Consider the following 13680-nt stretch of genomic DNA (forward strand, 5'->3'; position numbering starts at 1 on the left):
TCTAGTTGAATAACTTTAAAATCACATTTAAACTCGAGTTGTCAGCACACAGGAATATTTAGGAAATGATAAGATACGAAGAGACTAGAGAATTTCCGTGATCTGAAATAATTTTGGAACACTTTCTGATTTATACCTAGATGAAAATTGCGAGCAGGAAGAATTCGATAATTCTCATGTTGTTTTATGACCAAAATAAAAAATCGGTGTATTACTCTATTGAATATAGATTGACGACCTTAAAATTTGTAATAAGGATATAAGCGTAGCCGGGGCTACTTTTTTCTCATTTTTAAATGGTTTAATTTTTCCATTTTGACCAGAGAGCTTATATAGAGCCTTATACAGTATGGTCATGGTCATCCTATTACTGCAAGCGAGCGATGACCCCATTTTCGCGGGCCTCTCTTGCTTTGGTACGCCCCTTTTTGGATGTAAACAAGCTTGCGGTAAGGTGCAGTAAAGGGGTTGCTGGTTTCTTAAGAAATGTTTTCATTGTTATATATATGTATGTATGTATTTATGATAGATTTTTTTTGAATGGTTTTGTCAAATCTCTCGAAACTCAAAGGCTATCCAGATTTTAAGCCTTGTTAACGATTTCTTTTATCTTAATTTCAAAATAAACTTGTGTTATGTACAAATCAGTGCGAGAACTGTTTATGTAGAAACATAGCGCTGTTTAGAATCATCACAAAGGAGGAAAATAATGTTTCAAGACGTCGTGATCCTGTCAGACGACGATGGTTAGTAAAAACTTAAGATTTTTTTCTGAAACGATTTATGTAAACTTCCTTAATTTAAATTGCAGAAGATGTCATCACAAAATCATACTCTCCCCAAAAAGAGCAGTGCCTTGAAAAAGCAGACACAAACACGGAAAAAGACATGTTGTGGAGCAATGCAGCTCACTCAATGTCGGACTCAGATGATGATTTTTTCCAAAAGAGGTTTGAAGTTCTTCCGCAAGATAACAACGTCTCCTCGTCCTCGGACGAAAATTCTTTTAAAAATCAGCCTCTGTCTCAAAACTCGGTGAAAGAATATCATCCTCTTTCGGATAGTGACAATGATGAACCCAATCATAGGTCAAAAAATCCTAATCAGCCATGCGTTACATAACTCTATATTTTAAATATTATTTATTTTTAGACAGTCTTTGACTGTGCCCACTACACAGGTACCTGCAACGAAGGCAAGCAAATCACCAAAAGTAACAATCAAGTAAGATAAACTTCAAAATTATTGAATGAATTTTGTGTATCAGAAACGTCGGGGCAAGTACACTGAAGAGGAGAAGGCAGCAATGGAAGCAGAAAAGAGGGCGAAAAGACTGCAGAGGGAGGATATGAGGAGGAAAAGACCAGAGAACTGTTTGAAGGTAAACTAATCAGATGGTTCAAAATATAAATTCGATCGTTAAAATTCTCCTCACTTTGCAGTACATCATTCTTCAAGTGGACAGAGACTTGGTACAAATTCCGTCTTTGGAACAGGTTTTGAGTTTCACTCCAATCGAGCAGTGTCGAAGCGAGGTGAAGCACGGGGCTATTCCTTTTTCAGTGCTTTGGCATAGAGAATTGACACCAGACGAAAATGTAAGAATAATTAGTGTCATTATTGACCAGTAAAGAATTCAAATTATCATAAATTCAGGGTCACTGCAGTCGAGAAGTGGCTCCGTCATTGATGCAACTTCTTGAGATGAACATGCTGGAGCCTTTGGTCCGTGATGGAGAGCTTGTGTCACATGTCAAGAATATCCTGGATTCAAACAGAAAGGTGGAAAATTTCATCATCCTCGTTTATGGGAAGAACCAGTATTTTGCACTCAAGTGAGTTGACATGAAATCCAAATATAACAAAGTCAAAACGTTCAAATTTCCTAATAACCCCAGCACAACTTTTTAATACAAATTTTCTTGACAATCTAAACAAATTTAGAATAAATTGAATGAGAATTTCTCATTGATTAAATGGAAATCACGTTAACTGTCTTAATTTTCCTTGGTGATAGTAGGTGATTTACAAAGGACCCTGAGTTTGTTCCACCTCCACATGTATTTTTTAATTTTGTTTAAAACCATCTTTTATGACGAATTGGTCTAAAATTATCCAAAAATTGTTGATTAAACTAGGTGAAACTCCATTTCATCTTCAAATTCTAGCCTACTTAAAGACTATTTTAACACTGGACAATTCACATGATTACAGGAAGAAAGGAGGGGGCAGAATCAGCAAGGACCAGCTGGAGGAGGCAATGGTAGAGTGTCAGCTTGAACTAGGCGTTACATTTTGCTGCGCGGAAACTGCTCAGGAGGTCAGCGAGTGGCTCTTCCGGTACACAAAAGCAGTGGCCCAGGAACCATTCAAGTAAGATTGAAAATGTTTTTTTTTTGTGGTTTTACAACACAGATTTTCAGGAGAATCAAACAAGACTGGCAGAATAACTTCAGATTCCACCTGGCGTCGGAAAAGAGCAGTGGTGTACGCGAGGATTTCTCCAAAATATGGCTCAAGTCGCTGAAGAAGTTCAAGAGGATGCCTCTGGAAACGTGCCAAGCCATTGCGGCTGTCTACAAAACGCCCACGGCACTAACTGAAGTATATAGTCAACACATCAACACCTAGATAAGATATTAATCCAAATTTTCCAGGCTTACAGTGAATGTGCAAGCACTGATGAAGCAAAATTGTTGTTGGAAGATATTACGGTATAACTCCTGGAGTTAATATTTATTTTGATTTTTCTGACGATTTGTTTCGATGGTTTAGGTTCAGCGAGGAGTTGGACCTCTTGCCATAGAAAGAAGGGTGGGGCCTGCTCTGAGCCGCAGAGTACACACAGTTCTCACCTCCACGCAGCCTGACTTGCTGCTTAACAACGTAGAATGAATTGCAACAGCCAAATCTCATATTGTGTTGTGCCTTATTTTTCAACGACCGGAAAGGTATCTTTTTAAAGACGTTGTATGACGAAACAAATTTTATTGTGATATAACTTGTAAGCTTTTTTCTTGAATAAATGAGGTGATTCTCATTATATATGAAACCTTTTCAGTGGCCAATTGAAAACAAAATTAAGTTTTGTTTTTAGCATTACTTATTAAGCAACAATGCTGTTTTCTCTAGCATATTTAATCAGTAGCCAAATAAATTGGTGTGGAAGATTTTTTTCTTTTTCACTCGTTTTCCAATGGAAGGAATCGTATTTTTTAACTTTAAATATCGTTTGTTGTTTCTAAAAGTTGGTAAAATTTGAGCACAAATAATTATAGATTAGTATAGAATTTTCCTGAAAATTTCTGGAACGATTTCTGGAACTTGAACAATTGAAAATATTTTAAAAACTTATGTAAAATAACCCTGAAAGCTCAAGTAACAAGGGATATTTCAAATTTTCAACTTTCATTTAATCGTCTAAAAGAAATTTCAACATTTTAATGCAAAAAATATACAGTTTCTAGATAACATTGTGAAATGTTGAAAATAAGTGTGGAAAACAAGATAAAACAATATTTATTAAGGAATTTTTGGTATTTTTTTTATTAAGAAGCTAGAAAAAAATGGAATTGCAATTAATACAGTTTGTTGTTTTCAAATTTTTACATGTTCAGGAAATACTCAATTGCACCTGCCTTCTTTTCGCAACAGTTGGGAAACATTGACTGTGACTGAGATTGATTAATAGCATTATGGAACTTTAGATTTTGATTACATACCTTTATGTCAAGTTATTATGCGACCAGCTAGCGTTTCTTGAAATGCTCACCTTGTAGGTATTACCAAATTTTAACGATGTATTAAATGACGTTGCAAATGAAAAATAAACGGACTTGTTTTTTACGATTGACCCTAAAGTTGCATTGACCTGCAACGCTTAGCATTGAAAGTCTTGAATTATGAATTGATTTTATTAAATTAGGGATCATTTTTTCTATCCCGTTGATAAATTGCGCTCAATATGTGCACACTATATATTTAAACTTTTGAATGACATTTGTAAATATTCTGCAAAATTCAAACACGTCTATAATTATACAAGGTTTATAATAATCTTTTTAAGCACACTGCACTCGTATTGGTGTAACCTATATTGCCCTCATTATCTTTACTGCATAACACTTTTATGAGTCCTATGTTCACAGTTACTCAAATCCTTGTTAGGAGTTAACTGTTTCAGTTTTTAATTTGATTAAGATAATAGTGAACACCGACGGAGTAATTTTTTTAATTTTCTGATATATCTCAACTTTAAAAAAGTGTGTTGTATATTAATTAATGTATTGGATGAACAGCTTCCCAACCCCACGCTCAAAAGAATATTAATGCCAAAATATATCGTTAAATTTGGAAAAAGTGGGAAAATCAGTTTGTTGGTTCAGTATTTGAGCGAGAAAAATATTCGTCAGAATATTGGTTTTAATGCACTATAGCTAGAGTTTTTGTCCGTACACAGATTGTTCCATATAGACGGTAGCGCATGACTTTGGAACTATTTTTAAAATGTTTGTAATAAATGTGTTACTTAAAAAATCTATCTCACATATGTCTGCCGCTTACATTTGATTACACATAAAAGAAATCTGTATGCAATCTTAATCATCTGGGGAGCATGAGTATATTCGTAATCACCTGATTATCACAAAAAAATCGTTTAATTCATAGTCTCGTTTCTCTTCGCTAGGAAAATTGCGAAATCTACGCAACAAAACTACACAATTTCCACAGCCAAATATTTCAACATTATTAAGGTGTAATAATTTTCTTGTTAACTCCTATTCAGTAGAGTGCGCAGGCGAAACTTGGAAAATAAAGTGGATGGATAAGAAGTGCAATTAAGACTGCAATATATTATGTTAGGATTTCAGTTAAGCCACAAAAGGCTTTTATTGCTGCTACACAAGCGCATAAAAACAAGTTATTTCTTAATCAGCCAAAATAAATTTTATAAAAAAGTTAAGTCTTTAAGTTGCTGCGTAATTTTTCCCCCTTCCAATCGGATTACAATTTCTCCATTTTTTTATAGCTTTTTATGGTCAATATTTTTTTAGATTAAAATTAATATCTGAAATCTCGGAGGAAAAAATATGCCAAACACCCCAGAAAGTACTTCATTTGAAGATGCCAATGCCCAAACTGTGTATTTTGCAAAGAGTAATCACATTATCAAATCATTAGCTTTGTTTGCAGTGCCCTAAGGCTTATGGGGTGCGTGCTTGCGGGTGAACGACGTCAGGAATGGTTAATTGAAGTGTTTTTATTACTTTAATTGTCTGGCAGAAATTTATTCAAACAGTTTATCATAATAATCAGTCATAATCTAATGAATTACGTGTATAAATTAGAGTAAGCTTATCCTAGCTCGCACTTCAAACTTGCTACCACACACGCCTTGAAAAGAAATGGAAACTGCGCCGCTGAGCAGTCTTTCGGATCAGTGCGTGTCAAATTTTCGTTTTTATTTTTAGTTCAAATCACAAGAGAGGCTATGCCATATTACGGTTTTCTTCATCTGTTTGTTATATTATAAAACAAATGAGAGCAGATAACATTTTCCCCATGACGAAAGACAGAATAAGACTCACGCGCTGCTCTAATATCAATCAAAGTGAATGAGCAGATTATTCTCAGTAATAAGCGGAGCAGTGACTCTGTATCACTTGTCAGCTCAAGATGCTCATCGTAAAATTACTTCACTTAATAGCAGCTTGTCTATTTGCTGGTGTAAACGCTGGCTACCTCTACCCCAGGTAATTTTGGTAATTATAAATTCATTTAGAACTATAATGGTTCAAGTTAAATATCATTTTATATAAGGACACATGGGGGAATTCAAAATCTGTCGTATGTTAGAACAATAAAAAACCCATCAGATCTTAAATATCAATGGGAAATTCGTAATTCGTGTTTCTAACCAATATAGAACGCTTTTGAAATACTGTCAATGCTTACAAATTGAAGGTGTCGTTTGCTGATCACAATTCACAATGTGCTATGAATTTAAACTAATAAATATCTCCTTTTTACGATGATGAAGAGAGTCGGAGTTCCGGGAGATGAAGTCATTAGATGGCTTTTGGGATTTTTACATTCCCCCAAAATTCCTACAAAACAGCTTCTGTCATGAGCAAGAAGATTTGCCCCATTTTGGACTGAAATCCGGCTACGTGAGCGTTTATAGAGACAGCAATTTTAGCCGATTTTTAATTTTTATCGAAAACAGGGTAGATTGCTGAGGATGCCAGTGCCCGCCAGCTTCAATGACATCACTGTCGACGTTGACTTGCGCGACTACGTTGGCATCGTGTGGTATGAGCGCTCGTTTTTTGTGCCTTCGAGCTGGAAAAATCAGCGCGTCTTCATCCGCTTTGCCAGCGTGCACTACATGTCTTCCGTGGTGAGCAGAAAATGATAAAAGAGTTTTTGCAATAGCAACAATTTAACTGGCAAGAGTAAAAGAAAAAATTGTTAATAGCTTTAAAATGAAACAATAAATGCACGAAAAGAAAAGTTATTACTTTACATATTATTTTTATCAAATATATATGAATGAATATTTTTTATTTTAGGATCTATTTTGAATCAACGATGAAACATTTTAAAAAATAGACCACAAGTTAAAAAATATAATTGCTATTTAAAGAAATATATAGCCGCTCTATATATAACATATTCAAAAAATTTCGATGGTTTCAAATTTTATCCCACGATTCAAATATTTTATTTAATAATCCACGTGATCTTTGAGCTTGTAAAACACACCCACCTTTAACAATTAGTTGTATTTGTTATGTTATAGTGGGTAAACGGAAAATTTGCAGTGGGTCATGAGGGCGGACACTTGCCCTTTGAGGCTGACATAAGTTCGATGCTCAATTTTGGCAAGAGCAATCGAGTCACTGTCTCTGTCAGCAACGTGCTGTCCAACGTGACTGTACCCCAGGGACATCTGCTGGAACTTAATACCAGGTATATAGGTGCGGGAGAGTAAAGCAATATTTTTTTTTTAAAGTTAAAAAGAAAAGAGCCAAATAATGAAATTTTCTTACAATAGGATTAGTGGCTATAATTAATCCCACTTAAAACGCTTCATCGCTTTTATTGGCACAAATGGTTGAGCATTTAAGTAATTAAATTTAACTCGCTCACAGCACTGAGCCCAGGATAGTGCAGATGTACTCGTTCGATTTCTTCAATTACGCTGGCATTCACCGGCCAGTGGTTCTCTACGCCGTGCCCACCACCCACATCTCAGACATCAACATCACATCCTCGGTTTCCGCTCAAAATGATGGTAATTCAACAGGAAATTCAAGAAAAATATTATTAAATGTTATCCTTTTTTATTTGAGTCTACAATGCGTCGTTGAGCTATGCTGTGAACGTTGATGGCGACGCCTTCGATGTTGAATGCAGAATCAACCTGATCGACGGTTACGGTGTCGTCAGGGTGTCCCAGCACGAGGGGTGCCAAGGAGTTATTTTCGTTTCTAAAGCAATACTGTGGTGGCCGATTTTCATGAGCCCATCACCGGGTCATCAATACAGTTTTGAGGTGAACAAATATTTAATTCAAATACCGTTTCAATGGGAGTTTCAATTTAGGTCAAGCTTATAAATACCGAAGGAGTCGTTGTCGATATATATAGGCTGCCCATCGGGATTAGAGAAGTTAAGATGCGGGGGAATTCTATCCTCATGAATGGGCAACCTGTATACATCCGTGGCGTTGGAAAACACGAGGATGCCGACGTAAGTAAAAATGATTCAAAAACGAGAACCAGCTCGATTGTTTATTGAAATGAGATATTTATAATTTTCACATAGAAACAAGATGAACTATACAATTAAACTGAAAAATTATACTTCAATTTATTTAAATCAATAATCCACTTGATAGAAAGTATAATAGAAATCTGTGGCTGTTTTTATTCTAACGACTGTCGCAAGAAAAAATTTGCAGCAAAAATTCATCAAAATAAAATAAATTTTAATTCACGTTTTTCCTACGTTCAGATTAGAGGAAGAGGTTTCGACCTGCCGATAATGGCACGCGACGTCGAGTTGATGAAGTGGATGGGCGTAAATTGTTACCGAACGTCTCACTACCCTTACTCGGAGGAGAGCATGCAATTGGCCGATAGGGAAGGCTTCATGGTCATTGACGAGGCTCCTGCCGTCAATATCGAGCAAGAAATTAAATCCCTTATTCAGTTCATCCAGTTATAATGATGATTATATTGCTTTACAGATATTTTTCGGAGGAATTGAAACTGAAACACGAGCGTGTACTGGCTGAACTGATCCGTCGGGACAAGAATTACGCCTCAGTTACTATGTGGTCCATTTCCAACGAGCCCAGAACGCAGTTTAACCAATCTGAATCTTATTTCAGGTGTTATTATTTCAATAGCATTGATTTATTGAATTTAACTTTTATGGTGACAGATATTTGCGAGATTCCGTGCGAGCAATGGATCCGACAAGACCCATTACCATCGTTATTTTCAAGTCGGTCGAATTGGAGTTTTCAGTAATTATATCTATTTTATGATTGAGAATTGAGAATTAACTTCCCAAAATTCTCAAAGGGGAGAGAAGAGTTTTAAAGAACAGCAAATATAAGTTTTAATATCAATTTATAAATAAGAAAAACTTAATATAATTAAGAATACACGCACACGAACAGAACGGTCTTTTTTAAATTTAGCTAATTTATATTTGAAGTGATTTCAGATGCTAATGCTCTTGTATTCCAGGGCCACTTGTGCGACGTTTTGTGTCTAAACCGCTACAATGGGTGGTACTTGAACGAGGGCCACTTGGACGCCATCACCCCAGCAGTAATCGATGAGGTGCGTGCTTGGTACAAGAAATACGGAAAACCAGTCATCATGGCTGAATCCGGGGGCGACACAATGATTGGCTTGCACAGAGTATACATTGACTCTTATTAATTCTCTTCTGAAATAATTTTGTGGTTCAGCTTCCCTCATTCATCTGGTCCGAGGAGTATCAGGAGGACCTACTGTCTGAGCACTTCAGGGCGTTCGACGTTTTACGCAGCGAGGGAATTTTCATCGGCGAAATGATCTGGAACTTTGCCGACTTCATGACATCTCAAAGTAAATAGCTATCGCGTATAGTCGAACGTATAGTGTAACCACCCCTAATTTATGAGTAGAATACATTCGGGTCGGAGGAAACAGGAAAGGAGTCTTCACAAGAGACCGGCAGCCCAAGGCTGGGGCATTTGTTCTGCGCCAGAGGTATTTGGAGCTTGCCCACGAGCTGGACCACGCATCTTTGCCCACCAAACGCTACGTTAGTACGCTGGTGCACTCGCCTATAAACATTGCTGACTGTCCGAAATAACTACAGCAAATTTTTATCTTCTTTAAACGGAGCAATTAATTTGTTGTATTTTCTACACCGCAAAGTGTACCGGAACAAATTTTACAATATGAATGAATTTCAAAACTTTAAATGTGATGATATTTAGTGTTATGTGATCTATATGTTTGTACTTGTTTTGACATGTTTGCAAATGTTCGAACAGCAATAGAGGTTGTATCGAAAATATACGCAAATAAATACAATTACAATTCCAATTCCAAAAAATTCATAATTGTGAGGTGTCAAGATGTTGTAAGAATTAAAAACACACCAAATCTTAAATATATTAAAAAATATCAATTGTTTAAATCAGTAATAATTACAGGATCATCAAGAAAAAAAGTATAGCAGATAGATGATAATATTAAGTATAGTTAAAAAAAATTGTGGCAGAGTGCCTCCTACAAGGCATATATTATATCCCTAAAATCCAGAAGAATTTTAAAAATTTACATATAAAAATAAATCTAACAGTTTGTCAGCATATATATATATATATATATATATATATATATATAGTTTAATACAAATGTCTCACACTCGTCAAATATTTCAAAAATTTGGGAAAATTCGCTTGCCATCTCAATCTACTTGTATAGCAATTGAGAATTTGCTTAACTACTCCTTGAAAACGCGATGAATTGCATTTTTCGAAAAATCCGAATTTTTAGCATTATTGTGGCATTAAATTCTTATTTCCCCAGCTTACGATTTTGTACGTGTGTCTCGCAGTCAGCCGAGTCAAATTTTTTTACTCTCGGCAGTCTTTCTATATTGTCCAAATGGAACGAATGTGCGAAAGATGTAACATTCGCACTGTTCAGAGAGTTGGATCCAGCAAATGCGATGTTTGTCGCGAAATGGACATTGCTGTGAAGTAAACGAAGCTGAAAAATATATATTTTGTTTGTGGTTTGTATTAATTCTCTACATTTTTTCCTGATGATATTCCAGTCTTGACTACGAGGACTTTTCGAGGGCAAATTTTGGAAATTGCGCGAAGAAGACCAGCTGTGGTAATTTTATGGTTCTATCAAGGGTTTAAGCATGCTTTACGTATACTTATATTATAATATAATTATTTACTGATAACAAATCAAATCATCTGATTAATTTCTTAACAGCACAGATATACTAATTTGTTGCAAAATATCGGGGATATATAGTCTCAATAGCTATATCAAAATAAAACAATATAATTGAAAAATAATCAGAGAAACATCGACTTTAGAAATAATTTCCGCTTTTAGGTACGAATGCTAAACACGTTACGCAACAATATTGCTATTAGAAGAGGAAGTGATGCTTATGAATCACCTGACGCCTCAGCTACAACTGCTATACTGTTGCACGGGGTGAGTTTCCACGTTTTGTTTATTGGCAGGTTTATTTAATAAAAATATTTTAGCCCCACGCCTGCGAGTGCGAGTTTCATTTAACTTTCTCGTCAGAAGAGCTGAAATCGGACAGCCATATCTGATTTTCTACCTCACTGTTTTGGTAACAGTATATAATTTAGTTAGAGATATTTCCAGCAATTTTACGGAATTTTGTAGATTCCCCTCTGAAATAAAATTATGTTTTAAAAAAAATTAGACGAACTGCATACCACCAAAAATTTTAGTTAATACAAAATTAATAAGAGACGACGAAAAATTATTTTATGTCTGCTTTTTGTAACAACCGGTAACAACATCATTAAAAACACGATTTCTACGACAAAATGAGTTTTATTTTATAAACAAATAAACGGTGTAAAACATTCATAACCCTATTAATAGATATATTATAGTTCTTATTTCTCCTTATGCTCATGTTCGTAATACGGTAGAGGTATGCAAGACTTTGGACAAAAAGCACTAGCTGTATGCTACTGTGGTGACTCGCATGTAAATTGTATCGCGTCACACTACTATGATTGATTTAATTCAAGATGTAGGCCTAGCTTAAGTTGCTGCTTTTTTTGCTCCAGGAATATATACGAGTTCATTTTTAAAAAATTATTTGAAAAACAGGTGAGGAATTGTCGCGCTGCAAAAATTCACTTTTCCGGCTCTGTCGTCAACATATTTTTTTAATTGCGTTTAAGCAAAATGTCTCTATTTCAGTATTTTTATTTAATAAGAAACGTAACCAAATTTCAATTATTATATTTTTATTTTATATTTGAACGATTTGCATAATAAGATTTCAAATTAGACAAAACTATACATATATGATATTCTGCTAAAAATACAAAGCTAATTGTGTTCCCTGCTGGGAACTTCATTATTGGGTATAGGCTTGGTCGTACAAAATAAATTGTAAGCATTTCCCAATAAAATTAATTTTATAATTTTGCTTGAATAAATTTAATAACAAATGTGAATAAGAAGTAGATGCTTCCAAACGAAAGTACATAAATGCTTATAATAATTTTTAAACACTTGTAAATACCATACTACTACTTGAGTATAAATACAACTAACTATATATTCAAAAAATGTCTGAATCACTCTCACAATGATCCACATTTTTCGAAAATTCAGAAGCTTTTGCATATTTGAAGCAATATGACACATTCCTAGTTGCAGACATTTCCGTTCCTTCTCGGCTTTTTAGACGGATGGAGTCAAACTCTTTCTTCCTGGCAGTTTCGTAATTCATCCCAGAGATGACCAGGATCAGGAAACTCTCCAATATCCGCTGCAGAGGATGTCAAAATCGCAGGATTATGAAGCCGAATCGCCGATTTTCATGCAACTTTTGCCGCGCTCATTCGGACCTTATGCAGAGGTAAAAAAAACCACGGAAAATTATTATCTGCTATGGATTTTTATAATTTCGGCTATTTTTAATCTAGACGTCAGAAGCTAGTGCTTGAAATTCTGCGCCTCTTTGGAATTTCGCAAAGACTACAACTGGTAGATATGCATAAGTCCTTTAGTTTAATTTATTTGACGAGACATTTGTAGATTTTTCTTGACACAGCAGTGCAGAATTCATTCATAAAAAAAAATAAATTGAAGCAGTTTGTTCTGGACTAATTGGTTATTTCCGTCTTATAGGTAGAAACCCTCTTGCAAAACCTGCGTGCCGGGTGCAATACCTTGCGGCGGGCGTTGCGAAACTTTAGGAACTTCTCAGTTAGATCTCCGAGGCAATTAGAGTTGCAAACAAATTAATTTATTTTATTTTCATTCTTGTTCGGTTTTTATTTACAGAAGAAGGAGTCTACGGATTATGGAACATGATTTCGAAGAATCGATGGCCCAGCAGGTAATAAGGGAATTAAAATTGTACCTTAGGGGTTTAGAAAAGAATTTCAAGAGAGATTTGTAGTGTTGTGGCAAACAGAAAACATAGTTGACCAATATAAATCTCATCGTTTAGATTGAAGAGTATCTTAGAAACTGGCAGCCATTTCGGCAGATCGATGGCCAACATAGACGAAGACCAAGAAATACTATGCCCAGATCAGCCACAACTGGTGAGTTTAATTGGATTTCTTAACCGTATTTTGCATTCTTTTAAATTACAAGTTAGTGTCATAAATAAATACTATATTTAATTTTTTATCAATAACAATATTTCCATTCTATGAAAAAGGGGCTCTGTAGGAAAGCAACTTTCAGTTGTTAAAATGGAACAAATTTTTAACATTTTTCAGACCCTCTAACCTACAGAAGGAATAATAGGAGGAGTCAACGCATAAGGCTAAGGTGGGTTTCTCGCCGATCAGCCGCAACCGTTGCGGCCAGGAGTGAGTACACAGATTTTTTTTATCTACGATAACCCCATGTGTCCAACATTGTAAATCTAATTTTCTGATCAAAATTCAATCATATTTCAGGACCAACCCAACCGAATATATTAATATATATCCTCATAGCCATGGATAGTTCTATACGATCTTTACGTGGGCAGACTCAAGTCAGAATTTATGTAATGATCTACTTAGAAAGCATTTTTTATGGACTTTTTTATTTCTTTCTGTGACAAGCCATTTAAAATGAAATGAAAATTTTTCATTTGATATTTTGACAGAAGTAGAAAGTCTGATTTTTTCAAGATGACTGAACTACATATATGAATGATGCAATTTTTAATGATACCGCAAATCATGAACTCACTCAGACGGGATGATAAAAAGGCTTTGTCAAGCTTACAACATGAATTGTAAAATAAAGCTGCTGACATTCTTAGCTTGAACAGAGCGGATGATTTTGTTTTTCAATTGCCACCAAGTCGCCGAATGGGAACGAAAAAAATTATTGCTTGGCCTTTTCTGAAAACATAAGT

At 35.2% G+C, this 13680-nt stretch overlaps 2 protein-coding genes across 3 annotated transcripts; both read left to right on the forward strand.

Moving 5' to 3' along the window:
• Positions 1–439: 439 nt before the first annotated feature.
• mms4 (Methyl methanesulfonate sensitivity 4) lies at positions 440–3045 on the forward strand. 2 transcript variants are annotated; one of them, XM_065490280.1, is made up of 10 exons: positions 440–746; positions 812–1088; positions 1153–1213; positions 1268–1381; positions 1443–1598; positions 1657–1835; positions 2215–2373; positions 2424–2604; positions 2658–2714; positions 2776–3045. In XM_065490280.1, the coding sequence occupies exons 1-10, from the start codon at positions 710–712 to the stop codon at positions 2893–2895; spliced, it is 1341 nt and encodes a 446-aa protein (XP_065346352.1). In that variant the 5' UTR covers positions 440–709; the 3' UTR covers positions 2896–3045. The 2 variants fall into 2 exon arrangements, with proteins under 2 accessions (XP_065346352.1, XP_065346353.1); XM_065490281.1 differs by having other exon boundaries at positions 812–950.
• A 2556-nt stretch (positions 3046–5601) lies between these two features.
• LOC135943607 (beta-glucuronidase-like) lies at positions 5602–9398 on the forward strand. The gene is made up of 13 exons (XM_065490235.1): positions 5602–5753; positions 6041–6170; positions 6227–6400; positions 6803–6972; positions 7155–7297; positions 7356–7558; positions 7609–7755; positions 8020–8192; positions 8255–8398; positions 8452–8536; positions 8763–8939; positions 8990–9128; positions 9188–9398. The coding sequence occupies exons 1-13, from the start codon at positions 5677–5679 to the stop codon at positions 9376–9378; spliced, it is 1953 nt and encodes a 650-aa protein (XP_065346307.1). The 5' UTR covers positions 5602–5676; the 3' UTR covers positions 9379–9398.
• Positions 9399–13680: the final 4282 nt, after the last annotated feature.

This window comes from Cloeon dipterum, chromosome 4 (genome assembly GCF_949628265.1).
Source record: "Cloeon dipterum chromosome 4, ieCloDipt1.1, whole genome shotgun sequence".
Lineage (NCBI taxonomy): Eukaryota > Metazoa > Arthropoda > Insecta > Ephemeroptera > Baetidae > Cloeon > Cloeon dipterum.